The 14,612-nt window shown below is 38.1% G+C and overlaps 1 protein-coding gene across 5 annotated transcripts in view; it reads right to left on the bottom strand.

Annotated features, from left to right (window-relative positions):
• The window catches only part of RASA3 (RAS p21 protein activator 3), a 185,479-nt gene that overhangs the window by 94,311 nt on the left and 76,556 nt on the right, over positions 1-14,612 (bottom strand). For 4 of the 5 annotated variants that reach the window (XM_026096948.2, XM_026096945.1, XM_026096947.2 and 1 more), the window contains one exon: positions 1,971-2,088. The exons of the other annotated variant lie outside the window; for it this stretch is intronic. In XM_026096948.2, the coding sequence (XP_025952733.1) occupies positions 1,971-2,047 (77 nt within the window). In that variant the 5' untranslated portion in view covers positions 2,048-2,088. The remainder of the gene's footprint in view (positions 1-1,970; positions 2,089-14,612) is intronic. 5 annotated transcript variants of the gene reach the window in all.

Genomic DNA, 14,612 nt, shown 5'->3' with positions numbered 1-14,612 from the left:
AGACTACCACTGGAGACACGATCTCCAAGGTCATCGCTTCTTCTCTCAGTGAAGAAATGGTCTTTAGTCAGCCCTTAGGATCAAGGAGAATAGGACTGCATGGGATTTTGAGACATCACCTGGTCTGCCTACTCTTCTGAAGCAGAAGTATTCCCATTTTTGGTCAGAACTGGTTACAGCTAACCTAACAAGAGTCTTCAGCAATCAACATACAAAACACCAAGGCAACCTAGTCCAATGCTCCAGAATCTTTAATGGTAGGAAGCTTTTCTTCACAACAAACCTAACCAAACTTCCTTCCCCACTGCAATTTAAGCCGGTTTATTACTTGCAATATCCATACTGGACATACAGAACAATTTCCTTCCTCTTGATTTTAAGTATTTACATAATTATGTCTCCTCTCAGCCCTCTTTTCTCTAAACTAAACAACTCCAATTCTTTTAACCTCATCAGTTACACTTTCCAGAGCTCTGATCATATGTTGCTCTCCTCTGAATTCACCTCAAATGATGAAAAGAACCCAGCTCCACAGGAAAACAGAAACCTTCTAATTCCTGCATGGCCTCGGTGTACTACTTCAGCTTTATAATGATATCTAAAGACAGATGGAATTTTCCCCAAAGGAAAAGTTACACTTCTTGCTTAGTCCTACTACTAAAAGTTTGTTTTCTCAATAGGAAAATAATTGGATTAGTTCAAGGAAATGACATCAACTATGACCATAAACCCTCCTTCCCCCCATGAAGCACTTTAATGATCATCTAGCAAAAAAATCCACTGTGTGACTTCCAGTCGTGAGCAATAAGGCTACAGACAGTTGACTCAGGACTAAATTCAAATGAGTTACAAAATCGCTTTTAGAGAAAAAAGTGGTTCACGGACATGGCATGTCAACTATCTTAAAAACTGTACAGATCAACCTTGGAATTTTCTGTTTCCTGCAAAGTGCTAACACCATCATACAAAAACACCCTAATTATGTTTGTCCGATCTAAATACTTCAAGAACCAGAAGTCTCCATTATGGACTCTCAGTGTACCACATCAGAATATAAGATAAGGGATAAAGACTTAAAATAAGTAATAAGGAAAAAAATTATGTGAGAAAAGATTAAATGACTTAAGGGAATAAATCTCACTTCAAGCTACTCAGACTTACACTGTTAAGTGAGCTAAGTACTTGGGGCAGGGGGGAGGGAGAATAGAGCTATTTCCCTAAGTAAACTATTTGCAATAAGAAGACAAATAGCAAATTCCTAATTGTACTACTCAACTCTCACTCCCTTCCCACTTTGTATCTTAAGATAAAAATTATAAGCTTGACTTCTCTTTGCTACCTGCCCTTCAATTCAAAAAAGCCTACCTTGCCAGAGTATACACATATATACTTGATCCTCACTGTTCCCTTTATATTTTTGACATTTGGGGACTTCCAGTAGAAAGCATTCTAACTTTTGCTACCTGTTTTGTTCTACATTTGCCTACTGTAATTTCACACCCAGTATTCAAGAGAATCAGACAGGCATCTTCATGTTCAAGACCTCTCCTTTTAGTGGCTGCCCCATGACAGAAAGAAACCCCAAAATCCAGCAATTAGGGTAGCAAAGCAATACAAAATTCCAAGCATAGACAGCCACAAAAAGGAGTTTGGTACTCTAAGCTGGGAACTAGAAAGTTTAGGGAAATTCAAAACAAGTATTGCAACAGAGAAAGGAGCACTGGCTGTAAATTCTTTAGAGAATAGCTTATATGGCTTGCCTTAGTGGAGACTTTTTCTCATACATACAGATAGCAATCGTGGTGTTGATACTTTCACCACTACTGTTCTTAAAACTGGAAAAAAAGATTATGTTCATCCTCCCTCTCTCCTTCCCCTAAGCATCCATGGAACATCAACACTGTAGTAAGCAGAGAAGCAGTCTAGATGGCTAAGTGTTAACAGAACATGTGCACACATGTATTTATTACCATAATGACTTCTCCACTATTTTGGTCCTGAAAACCTCCTCCTGGTCCAGGTTTACAGTACAGTAGCAATCCCTCATCTTGTTTGGCCCCGGATACGTAGGAAGATTTTTGGCTTCACCTAAAGACAGAAAAGAAAAAACCCAAGAGGATTACATATTAAGGAGTTATCCATATATTAGCCAACTGTCAACTAATGTAGGGTCAGCAACACGAGTAAGGCAAAGTACTATGTACTTTTCTTCCCAAGTGTTATGTCTCTATTGAACTTAGCAGCAGCATCCTGCTTCCAAGGCAGGAGCTCCTGACAGTCACAGAATTTAGACAGTAGGAAGGAGTCAATGCCTTAGAGATATCCCAGCTACCAGCCTTGCTGAGTCCATTGTAAGTCTGTCTGTCAACATCAGCAACAGTTCAATTTTTTTTTTTAATCTCCAATTTAATTGCATTTGCTTCATTCCAATTATTTATTTAGAAAGTTATTCTCACCCCTCACAAAGGATACGAGGAACATAATACAACATGGTAATAAAGCCTTCACATACGTCCCACTCACTTTATCCAAAGCCACTGTCAGAGCACAGTAAATGAGGACTGATGCCCAGCAATACTACTCTCACAGATGCCAAGATGGAAAACAGTCACTTCAGATACAGTGAATAACCTTACACCACACATTAGACTTTGAAACACACTGATGGGGTACTAAGTGCTTGTGAAGCCCGCTAAGGTCTCTGGGCAAAGGCACCATGTAAATCATATTTATTTTGAAACAAATATTCTTCTAAAATGAGACAGGAAACATGTATGTATTGCATATTTACAAAAAAAAAAGAAAAGAAAAGAAAGAAAAAAAGAAAAAAGAAAAAGGATTGAGGAACTAAGGGTAACCAAAAGACTACAAAACACAGGGGTATGAAACAACCATGAAACCACAGACAGCTTTGTCCTCTACCTATCCATTAATAACCAAAATGGAGAACTAAATTTGCCTGGCAGAGTGACAGACACAAAACTCTCAGAAAGGAAATAGGGTAATGCTCCCTGTGGCTTTACTCAAGCACCTTAGCACCACCTGGCAAGTGTTTCAAATCCAAAGACAAAACTTAGAACTCTCAAAGAATGATGAAATAAAAGTCCAAAAGCCATGTGGTCTGATTTACCTTCACTTTTTCAGTACCAGGGGATAATTAGATACCTGGGAAGTAGAACATGCTCTCCTGATAAAAATACAACGTAGAAAACCAGAGCAGGGGAACCACAGCCTGTCTGCTAGTAGAGAAGGGAACTCTAAATGACAGAAACAAATGTAACTTCTCATCAGATCTCTGTACTAGACACATGCCTTTCCCAGTCTCCAACTCCCAAATAGCTTTACTATTAACAGAACCGTCTTGCATCTTTCAACCCCAGCTTCAATGGAGATGTATTTTCCCCCTCTTCTACAAATTCATTCAACAGCAACAATCTGATGCAATGTGCATGTAAATACTGCAGAACTATAACAAGAAAACATCAAGCCAACTAGCATCCGCAGCTTTAAAAGGGGAGCACAAAGAGACACGGGACTTTGTGTTGCACTCATCTGGTCTCTTTTCGCATACAGCTGATACACTTTTGCTAACTGACTCATGTCATGACATCTCTTGACTTCAGCCCTTAGAAATGCTATGCATCCACACTTTCCACAAACTGTCTAGGTATGGGTGATCATACACGTGTACGTTTTCTAAATTTAACCATAGAACATACAAAGAACTATTGAAATGTGGACAAAAATGATGTTTCACATAGTAAGGCCTTACTTCAGAATTTTTTAAATAAGTTTGCTCACAACTCAGCTGACACAACCCAATAGCATTCTTCCCACTTTGTTCAGAGTTGTGAGACACATTATGTTAAAAAAGCTGTCTCCACTGTAATTCAAAGGTGTGACTGCAATGTCTATTAGCATGCCCAAGATGGCTTTAAACTAAGCTGAAGTGTTAACAATAGTTTAACTGCAGCAACTCCAGCCAAAAATATATTGAAGATTCTTGGTGGCTTGTATAAACTGCATTAAAGTCTATTTTGCTGTGGTAAACCTCCAACTTTTACTCTTGTTAGCCTGAATTCAAGCAAGCTAGGAATCAAACCTACTAGCCTCATACAGGCTCAGTTGTAGGAATTTGCCCCTTCTCCCCCAGTCTTTAGCATCCAAATTCCTCTTATCTATTTTCACTTTAAAATCACGTGAGACCAGCCTCTTTCCAGATGACTGGGTACAGCTCTCTGGAGAGAGTGAGAGAGTCTCCACAGGAAGCATTACTAGAAGATAAGGAAGTCTCCCTGTGGGGCTGGTGTACTGTTCTCACAGTTCTTCCAAAAGAGAACTGGTCAAAAGTTTTCAAGCTCAAAATTAAAGAAAAAAACCTGCAATTTCCCTTTTTCTGCACTCTTCCACTTCCCAGTTCAACACAAACACACACAAATAAAACTACTTCCAGATTCTCCTGATTTCCAAATAGGTTTCTGATGCGGACAATACTCACTCAAGTGTTCAAAGTTAATACATAGTCATGTCAGAGTGCTCTGTAAGAACTGTAATTTGAAGCTAACTTCTCTTTGTTAAAAGAATTACATAAGAAAATCCATATTAAAATCCAAATACAGTACAAATGAGAACACCATTTGGTATTGCTAGGAAGTGACAACCTACACAAACTGCAGAGCAACTTAAAGATCACCACCACGGTTACGGAAAATGGAGCACAGAGAGAGGATAGAGAGAGAAGACATTTGACAGTAATTTCTTTCTTCAAGCTGGAAAAAGGCCCTGAAAAAAACACTGAGACCAAAACAAGGGATTGATTGACCAACTGCATATACTAACCACGTTACTGACTTGAGTAGGAGCTTACAAAAAATATGGTTTCTTCCCAACTCCAAGAGCAACCAATGGCTGTTTAGATTTTTCTAGCACTGAGCAGTAAGGGAGGAAAAAAAACTGTCAAGCTTTCAAGCATAGCTAAAGACGCAGCTCTTTAGCCAGACATTTTATGTCAACAAATGCACTCTGTTAGAGCTTCGGTTGCTCTTCAGATTCCTTAAAGACAAAAAACACTCCCTCTATGGAACTGCTCTGCTTTGACAAGGAAACTGAACAATTCAATCAGTATTTCTTGGTCCTGCTACTACTGAAATAGAAAGAGAAGGGGGTGGGGGGGAAGCAAGGACCAAAATACTTGAAAGCTAGCTGTGTACCATTTCCGTATTCTCAGTTACCAGAGCTGATGAGATCAATTCATTCGGGCAGGAATTCCACAGGTTAACGTATCCATACAGAACAAGCACCTTCACTGATTTTATTTTCAAGAGGAAGCTTTAGTCTCGCTCTTCATATATGTGAGGTATCAGTATGCTGGAGACTTTTTGAGCATTTGACAAGAGGTCAAATACACTCACCTTTAAACCCTCCAGTTTTCCACTTTTGTTAACAGGAAACTAAATGCTTCTTAGTAAGACCTTGACAATTTAAAATATGTAAGCACTTCCTTTTGGAGCATAAGGCTTCCATTCAGAGCCCTGCAGGTAGAATAATCAGCTTGTCTGCAATAGTTTTTCCTTCTATCCCTGCTATCATACATTTCTAATGTGCATGGTCCTAATTTAACAGAGTGAGGCACTTAACTTCACACTATGCACTTAAACCTAGCAAAGCTCATTTTGGTTATGGAAAAGCTTTCATTAGATATTGTGGACAGGTCCTTAAAAAGAGACTATATAATCTGGATATCTCACTGACTTGCTATCTTCTCCCACTGATACAGTGCCATTGAAAATTCAAAGAGGATTTTCATGGCAGCACACAGCTTAGCTTAAGCTGGGCACAGGGAGTGCAAAAGGCTGTAAATATGCTAGAAAAGAACATAGCTCAGATGCTTGGGAGCCTAACTAGTGAAAAAAATAAAGAAACTGCCCTTTCTGTAGGCTTGGAAGAAAACTAAAAAAAATACATATTTATGTATGTATGTATTTACCTACAGTTTTGCCACCTTAAATGTTTCCAGGTATCTAGTATTTTTAATTCAATTTAGATATCTGGCATTGTGTTGTCTTTGCTTCTGACATATGTCCAGGGTGCAATTTTCTGTACAGCAGAGAATGCATGAGACACGGACATTATTTCTACCTTGCAAAATAAAATTTGCTAGTCCTATGCTTGTAAGTATTTGGCCACCAGAACGCATCCGCCAATCTGTGTTCATTAAGGAAAATTTTGTTATGTGCCAACAAATTTATTTTGCTGTCTTCTAGCAGCAACATATTTGATTTTTAATCAAGAAGGCGAGGGAGAATCATTGCCCAAACTATGTCCAAAAAGAAAAAAAAAATGCCACCAAGCATCTGAGCTTTCTATATCTCAGCTGCTCACTTCAGGGAGTCAGCAGAAAGACTTAAGCACAGAAACAGAGACACACATCTGAAAAGGGCAACATATCCAAACCATCAACAGTGATGATTCACTTTGTTTCTGCCATATTCAGAAAACTCTCTCCAAACAAGCTTGTAGGCAAGAAAGTTATGAACAAAACAGAACAATGATGTATGCCAAGAACTAAAGGGCTTCTCCTGTTTTCCTCTGAGCTGTCTGTTCTGTTAAAGATGCTGGGATCCGAAAACTTATCTCAAGTACACCTTTCAGGTTTTCTTTCTTCCTAAAAAGCATTATTCCTTCAACATGAACAAATCAGCCAAAAAACAACAACAAAAAAAAGAAAAACGCATGCACAGACATAGACCTGGTTCTCCATCAGAATTTAAGCTTAAAAAATTCCTCAAGCACTAAACCCAGGGTGTGTATGTAGAACATTAAGATACCAGCAAATTTATAACAAATACTTACTTAACGTCAGATAACCTTACTTTGAAATACAGTATCACACAATGACAATTAAAACATGCAGAAATACCTGGACGCACACTAACTCTTGGGCCTATATGTGAACTTACACTGATCAAACACCAGTGTCTGAACGTTGAGAAAGAAGTTCAGCCTTCTTTTTTAAAATAAAAAAAAATTGAAAAATACATACATTGAGAAAAAATAATCCCTTTTAATATTAAAATGGATGTGGTTGGAAAACTTTCATTCATATAGGCTATTTTTATTACCAAACATCCAAAACAATAACCAAACGTTAGAAAGTGTCTGACAGCAGACTATACAATTATTTTTGTATATAATTCCTATACGTAGGTATACTGTGTACCTCTCAAAGAGGAAAATTCCAATTCATTTTTGCCTTTCCAAAGAGGAAGAAAAGAACAACAAAAAGAAAAATAACAAAATTTGAGGTCTCAAAGACTGGTCTATCCACCATGCGAATATGAAGTTAATAAATGGTGTGGTATTCCTGTGTACTTTTATAGTAACTTAGAACCAATATTTTTTTTTTTTGGCAATATATGCAGAGCATCAAAAACTTTCCTCTCCTCTCTCCTCTATTTATCTATATAGGTCACTCAGCCTGAAAATAAAACAAAACCATGGAATTCAAGAACATCTGATCAAGCAAATTCATATATTTAAAAAGTTAGATTTGTTTAGAAACAGATGTGGTTAGAAATATTATTTGTCCAACAATCTCTTTTGGCTTTAACTTTAAATATTTATCTGTTCATGCTCACACACACAAGCTTTACCCTCATAAAGAGACAGATTGCATGAGATTTCTAAACCAGGTCAAAAATAGCCATCTGTGAACAGATTTTGATCATCTGGAAAATGAGATTTTTAGATGACCTACTCTTAATGTAAAACCTTGCCTGCCAGCCCCTTTCCATGCAGTCCAGTGAATTGATTATTGGATTAGAAGACTCAGGGAAAGCATCATTTCCTCAGCAAAATGATATTGAACTGGGCCACAGCAACCCCAGAACAACTTGGTACCACTACTGCTTTGGCACATAAGCAGCAAGGAAACAAACTGTGCTACATTAATTAAAACTCTTCAGACAAGAGCATGACGTGTAAACACTCTTGTCTTAGGGACAATAAGCAATATCAACCCCCAATCCTTTGGCACTAAACTCAAGACAACCACAGTGCTGATGCCAGATGACATCTCACTGCTAAAAGCTACCTATACCTACCGAGACCTACTACTTAGAGTGCAGTTTCAATGCCTTCACAATCCAGCAGCAGGAGCCTTGGGCACCCATTAAAACCCCTTTTGCACCATCCACTCCATCAGTACGCACTGTACCAAGGTGTGGCACTGAAGAGCTGTACTAGTGTCCTTTCCTCCCATGATCAAAACTTACTCTACACCAGTTAGCAACCTTGGTGAGCAGACTCAGGCCTATTGCTCTGAACAGCCAGTTCCTTCCCTTTTTCCCCACGTATGTTTAACAGCCATCCCAGTTCTCCTGCAGCACCAATTTCCAAGCCTTTTGCAGCCCCGAAGGTCCATAAAGCAGCCAAATATCTTGCCTTTACTCTCCTGGCTATGACAGAAGTGGCTGAGTATATTCTCATCATGCGGAGCAATGAGAAGCTCCAGGCTGACATCCTTGTCTTTGCATGAGGCAATGCATACTGACAAAGCTCAAAAGATGTTGAAAAGATAGCAGATAATTGAGGGCTCATGGCACAAGTGTCACTAAAGAAATCCCGGGATTGGGGAGGGGAGAAATCTATGCAGCAAGCTCCATGAGAGCTCTCAAAATTAAGAGTTGTGAGGTGATTTCATTTGGTCTTGGAGGAATCAAGTCTCTCTCTCAATTTCCTTAGCATGGTAACCTAACCCTACAAAAAAACAAAAAAATGTACAGTCCAGCTGCTTTCTAATAAGATTGAAGCCATTTTGTGTAAAAGGACATTTCAAAGAGGTAATTTTAAAGTGGGATACTGCCAGAAAAGGGGTGCTCTCAGGTTGTTTTCACCTGAATTCAAAGTTTTCCTGTTGCAGGCTGGGGTAAGCGTTCCAAGTTTCTTTGATGCAGCTTTCTTGTATTGCTGCAGAAAAACAGATGAATTAACCAAACTGCCTCTATCTACGTTGATACTATGGTAAAGTTACCTCGCTATTTATTACTTTTCAGTCTGGCTTGTATTTTGAAAATGATAATTTTGGATCGAAACACATCTCCTGCAACTTCCCAGCTGCATTTGCTATCGGCTCTTGAGTTTTTTTCCTAGCAGTTTCGGTAATGCAGGGATTGGCTACAGGTTGTTCTGTGCCTCTGAATTATGACCTTCATTTGGCTTGCACGGTTTTTTGGGGTTTTTTTTGTTTTTTTTTTTTTAAATCAGCTTCCTAAAGTTATAAAAGATCCTCTCTCAGCAAAGTTTAAGGCACTGAACATCTGCTGTGGGAGGCCATGCGGGAGAGCATGAAGGCTGAAGGAGGGGCAGAGGGGCTCAGAGGAAGTAACTTTAAACGTGCTATTCCACCATGGAGCTGCACTGGGCAAACAGCTCACAATTTAAGCTATTTTTAGAAGAACAGTATGAGACAGGAAATACAAGCAAATGATTTCAAGCATCCAACAAAACGTGACCATAACCCAACATCAATTCAACTGCTGCTCTCTTTTGGGAGTTTCTGTACTCTAGTATAATTTACATACTTCCTCTACAGTAAGGACCCTGGTCATCATTAAAGACCAGCTGTAATGGTCTCAAATTTCTGAGAAAGTAAATATCTAATTTTACCTGCCTTCATTTATATTTTCACACACAAACCCCAAAATCCAGATGATTACCAAAAAAAAAAAAAAAAAAAAAAAGTTTTAACCCATCTATGTACATCCCATGTTTTTGATGTAGATCAAAGAGCTACAATTGTGTGGAAAAAAGAAAGCCATTAAAAAAAAAAAAAAAAAAAAAGGAATAATGCCCCCTCTCTTGTATGACATTAATCACCTGTATCACCAATAACAAGTGACCCTAAAAGCATTAACATGACAAATATGAATCTGTTACTGTTTTACTTAGATTAAAAAGTAGTTGCAAAAGGAGTCATTGCCAAGAAGTTGAAGCCATACCAGTAACTTTAAGAAACTGTAACTGTTTTCTCTAATGCTCCAGTCACCCATAATTGCTCTTGCTTTAGAACTACTCATTTAGAAATGCCTTCCCCAACCAGCGTTTCACAGGATCAGATATAGATCAAGCTCAGTTTGGCCATTTGGCCCTGCAGTGTTTTAAACCCAAAACAAACAACTACTACTGAGAAACAAGCTGACTCAGAGCACAGCAGTTCAGGGCAATCCCGAAAACCACCTAAAATTTAAGGATTAACGGAGTAAAGACTATCTTCCTTCATATATCAAAATCTCTTCCTACTACAAAATCAATCATCATGAGGGACAAAGTTTTTGAAATGCCCTGCCCTGAGCTGCTTTGCTTTAGCCTTTCTTCAAAGCAGGAGAAATGGATACTCTCCTAAAAGAAGGTCAAATTCTTTTTTCCATTTAAATATCCAAACCCAGACACATTCTCCTTCAAATCTGGAATACCTGGTAGTTTCCCTAAGCCCAACAACAGGCAAGACTACAACTATTTCAGGCTTGCTGTGGTCTTGACGCTTTATTAGTGCACACGCTCCTTGTGCATTCCTTAATACACAAGGAGCATTGTAGGTACTAAGGAACAATTTAATAGGGAATTCTTTATTTTAAAGTGCATGTCATATGCAGTTCTCTGATTACATGGTTATAAATAGTTTTTTTTTAAATTGAAAACATTAATTCAAGAAAATTCAGAACTTCCTAGCTGTCTTCTTAGACAGTTGATAACGCTACATTGCAGAAACGACTTTGCACTGGACAGAACACTCCTGATCAGGACATTACATAAATCATTCACAGTATTTTTATAACTTTATTTACTGGACCTTCATTCACAATGCACTTGCTCCTGTAAAGTGAAACACTCCACTTGTTCATTCTTAAGCTTGGTGTCTTATATGATATACAGCTGACTTTTCCATGCTAGCTATTTTGAATTATCGCAGTGAAAGACTTATTTCACTGTTGAACAGCCTGTACTGTGCAGATGTACACTGGCAATACCGACTGACAGCACACAGAAAAGGTTTTCTATAAATGCTGTTAATTTCTTGTTGCTAGTTTGAAGTCTCATTAATCACACAAACACAGTAACAGCATCTCTGTTGTCTCCTTACTACATTTTAACATGTTTGGAAGTATTTGAGCTTGATAAAGTGATTGCTTGCCAGTTCACAATACTGTGCAATTAAACTCTTAAGATTGCAAATTAGCAAGGATACACTGCAGCTGACCTACAGGCCTACTGATTTCTCTGTGAAGAGAAAGAGGACGACAAGCCTCTAGAGTCAGAAGCTCAGGCTGCCTTAACTACTGCTACCACACAGTTTGCCACATGAATTTCTAAAAACAGCCAGTTACAGAACATCCACACACTGATAGAACTGGACTGTTGCCAACCAAGAACATAAACATTCAATTTGCCATGTCAGCAGGCTCAGCAGAGATTATATATATCTATATCTATAGATAGATTTTTTTTTTTTTTTGAAGAAAAAGCAACCTATCAGCACAGGATTTCTGACTTACTGCTGAAATGAATTTTTCAATTAGAAAATAAAAACACAGTTGGAGAGAGAAACAAAATCACCTATGCATAGGAAGGAAGGGACCATATCAGCTACCACTTTCTTCTGCATTTGCTCTTTGCGGACTTCCTCCAAATGCTCTGCCATGCAGCACGTCACCTCCACTTTGTCACTCTGCAAGTCCACCAACACAGATCCAGTAGGTCTAACAGGGCTCAGCAGAGAGATGGAATAGAAAGTCCTTCTGCCAGAATTTTATGAAGCTAAAGCATACTGACATAACTTTAGGCAATAACTTGTCTCCAAAGCGCAAGCATTTCTTTGTGGTTCTATCTGCTCATTTTTTTAAAAACTTTGTCTTCTTTTCAGAGGATAGAAGGGTTTTTGCAACTTAAGTATACTTCAAGAAAAATTGATATATTTTGGTATGGCTTTAATGAGCTATATCTTTTCTTCAAAACTGGACTAAACTAAAAGTTCTCTCACAAAGCAGACTATGCCATCCAGCCTTGTAAGAACAATATATACAACACTCAGCTAAGCCTTTAGTATTTTCAGATTCCAATTTGTCAAAGAAAAGGATGCTCCATAACAGTAACTGTATTTAGTCTCACCTGAAAAGAAAAGTATTTATCAGTTTAAGCAATATTAGAATTACTCCTCAGCATCCAACAAGCAAGGGACAGCTGCAACATGAGATGCAAAAGACATCACCCACAAGCACATACTGTATAGATAAGAACCAATAATATTAAATCCATCACAGACACTATCACTACTTCATAAAGCAATCTAAAATGTAGGCAGTCTCCCCTATCTATATATAAGGGTAAGAAGTATGGGAGTTAGTACTGAATCTCAGTTTCTGAGCTCCCTTGCTATTACTCTGCCAGCCTCCCCATATCACCATGGGGAAGCCGCCGCCACCACCACCTCAGTCTCTTTGAAGAAAAGGTGCTAAATACAGCAATAAACTTTGAAGATGATACAGAATGACAAAAGAAGTCAGTGACATAACTAACTAAAAAAAAATAGTTTTCTTAGATTCACACGGAAAAAAAATGGACTGCTGAAGTCACTAATCTCAACGGTCAGAAGGCCACTGGATTCCAGCTTGTTATTAAAAATCTGTTATAGAAATGTGTCCACCAAAACGCTTTCACTCTCAAAGCTGTTTAAACAAAAAAGCAAGCTTTCAAAAAGTATTTTCTTTTAAGTAACTTTCAGAAGAGGGATAAAAGAATTTATCCTTAAAATCCAGTCCTATAGAGTTGGAGAAAATTGTTTGGGGGCGGGAGGGAGTGAGTCTATAGTTGTCAAAACTGCTCTGCTAAAACTTGTGCAAAACTTAGAAATAAATTCTTTCCCTTCAATAGATTTACACATGGATTAGATCTTTGAATAAGGACGACTGTTTACACACACCATTTTTAAAACCTTAGAACTTAAAATCTCATACTGTGATCATAGCACAGACTTTTCTATTATATGTCCTTTACGAAAGCTGCATGGTATTTATTTTTCCCAAATGAGAAATCTTGGGATAGGTCCTCATGTATCCTTTTAAACACCCCTCCTCAGAAAACCCTGAGCAAGCCAACCTGAACACCCTGGAACTTTAGTACTAACAGTGGACATCTTCTTGAAACCAGAAGTACACACACCAATCCTGCTGATGTGCTATGAAAACTCTGCTCCGACTTACCGCTGAGCCAGCTGGGGAATTCTGTTCAGTGTACACCACAGACTTCTACTTTCATATTAGTCTTCAGCTCAAAAGATATTTCTTACAATTGCTAAATAATTACCTATTTCAAAATGAAGAGACCACAAGAGATTGAAATACGCTTGTGACTTACATTGCCAAACAGTACCAAAACAAGAAGAATTTGTCACAAACTAATTTATTCCCAAATGATTTGCATTGCCTATTGAGGAAAAACGTGTTCCAAAACTCAGCCCTGTAACTCTGCAGGATGAAGGAGCTCTAGCTCTCAACTATGCTATGTAAGTTGCTGTACTACCTATGGGTCAGCATGGCTGTTCTCAAATCTTCATCAACAGCGTCTGTCCACCGCTTATTCCCAGTTCAGGATCAACCAGCCACTAACTTTAAGGCACTCAGACACTACCTTAACTTTTTCTAAGCTGACCAACACATACGCAAGCATACAAGCAATATACATATTTCTCTATCCACTTAGAAAAATGTGAGAGAACATGAATCTCCCTTTCGAACGTTCAATTTTGCCAGTTGTAATACTGCAACATCTTGAAAACCAAAAAAACCCAAAAAAACAAAAAAAACAACCAAACCAACCAAAAAAAACAACCAAAAAAACCCAAAAAAACAAAAAAAACAACCAAACCAACCAACCAAACCAACCAAAAAAAACCAAACCAAAAAAAACCAAACCAAAAAAAACCAAACCAAAAAAAACCAAACCAAAAAAAACCAAACCAAAAAAAACCAAACCAAAAAAAACCAAACCAAAAAAAACCAAACCAAAAAAAACCAAACCAAAAAAAACCAAACCAAAAAAAACCAACCAAAAAAAACCAAAAAAACCAAAAAACCCAAAAAAAACCCAAAAAAAAAAACCAAAAAACCCCCCAAAAAACGTGCTCTCCCTGGGTTCTTGTTAGGAATACTTTTTTCCCTGCTAGCGCTTGTTCAACATTTCTACTTAGCTGCCCTTTAACAAAAAGTTCATTACAGTTAGACTACTCAGCTAGCAAGCTGAGCTCTATTGGACAAGCTACATTTCCAACCAGCCAAGGCAGCTTTCCTGAGACAAACAGCAAGCAGAAGTTGCTTCAGGAGGAGGAAGAGGAGACGATGATGTTAGAACAACACACTGATGGCCAGAAGCAGCGTTTTATCAAGAGAAGTTCTAGAACATCCTAAAATGTTTTCAAATTTGTTGACAGTAGTTATCAAGTATATGCCATATAGAAAGTGAAAACACTTCTGGAAACAAATTTAGATCCATATAGGCTACTTTCATTCTAGATGGAGAAAAAAGAAGATCAAAAATATTAAAATTGGTTCTTTCTGTTT

The sequence above is a fragment of the Dromaius novaehollandiae genome, chromosome 1, assembly GCF_036370855.1.
Source record: "Dromaius novaehollandiae isolate bDroNov1 chromosome 1, bDroNov1.hap1, whole genome shotgun sequence".
Lineage (NCBI taxonomy): Eukaryota > Metazoa > Chordata > Aves > Casuariiformes > Dromaiidae > Dromaius > Dromaius novaehollandiae.
The sequence above is the reverse complement of the archived record's forward strand: the minus strand, read 5'-3'. Positions and strand labels throughout refer to the sequence as shown.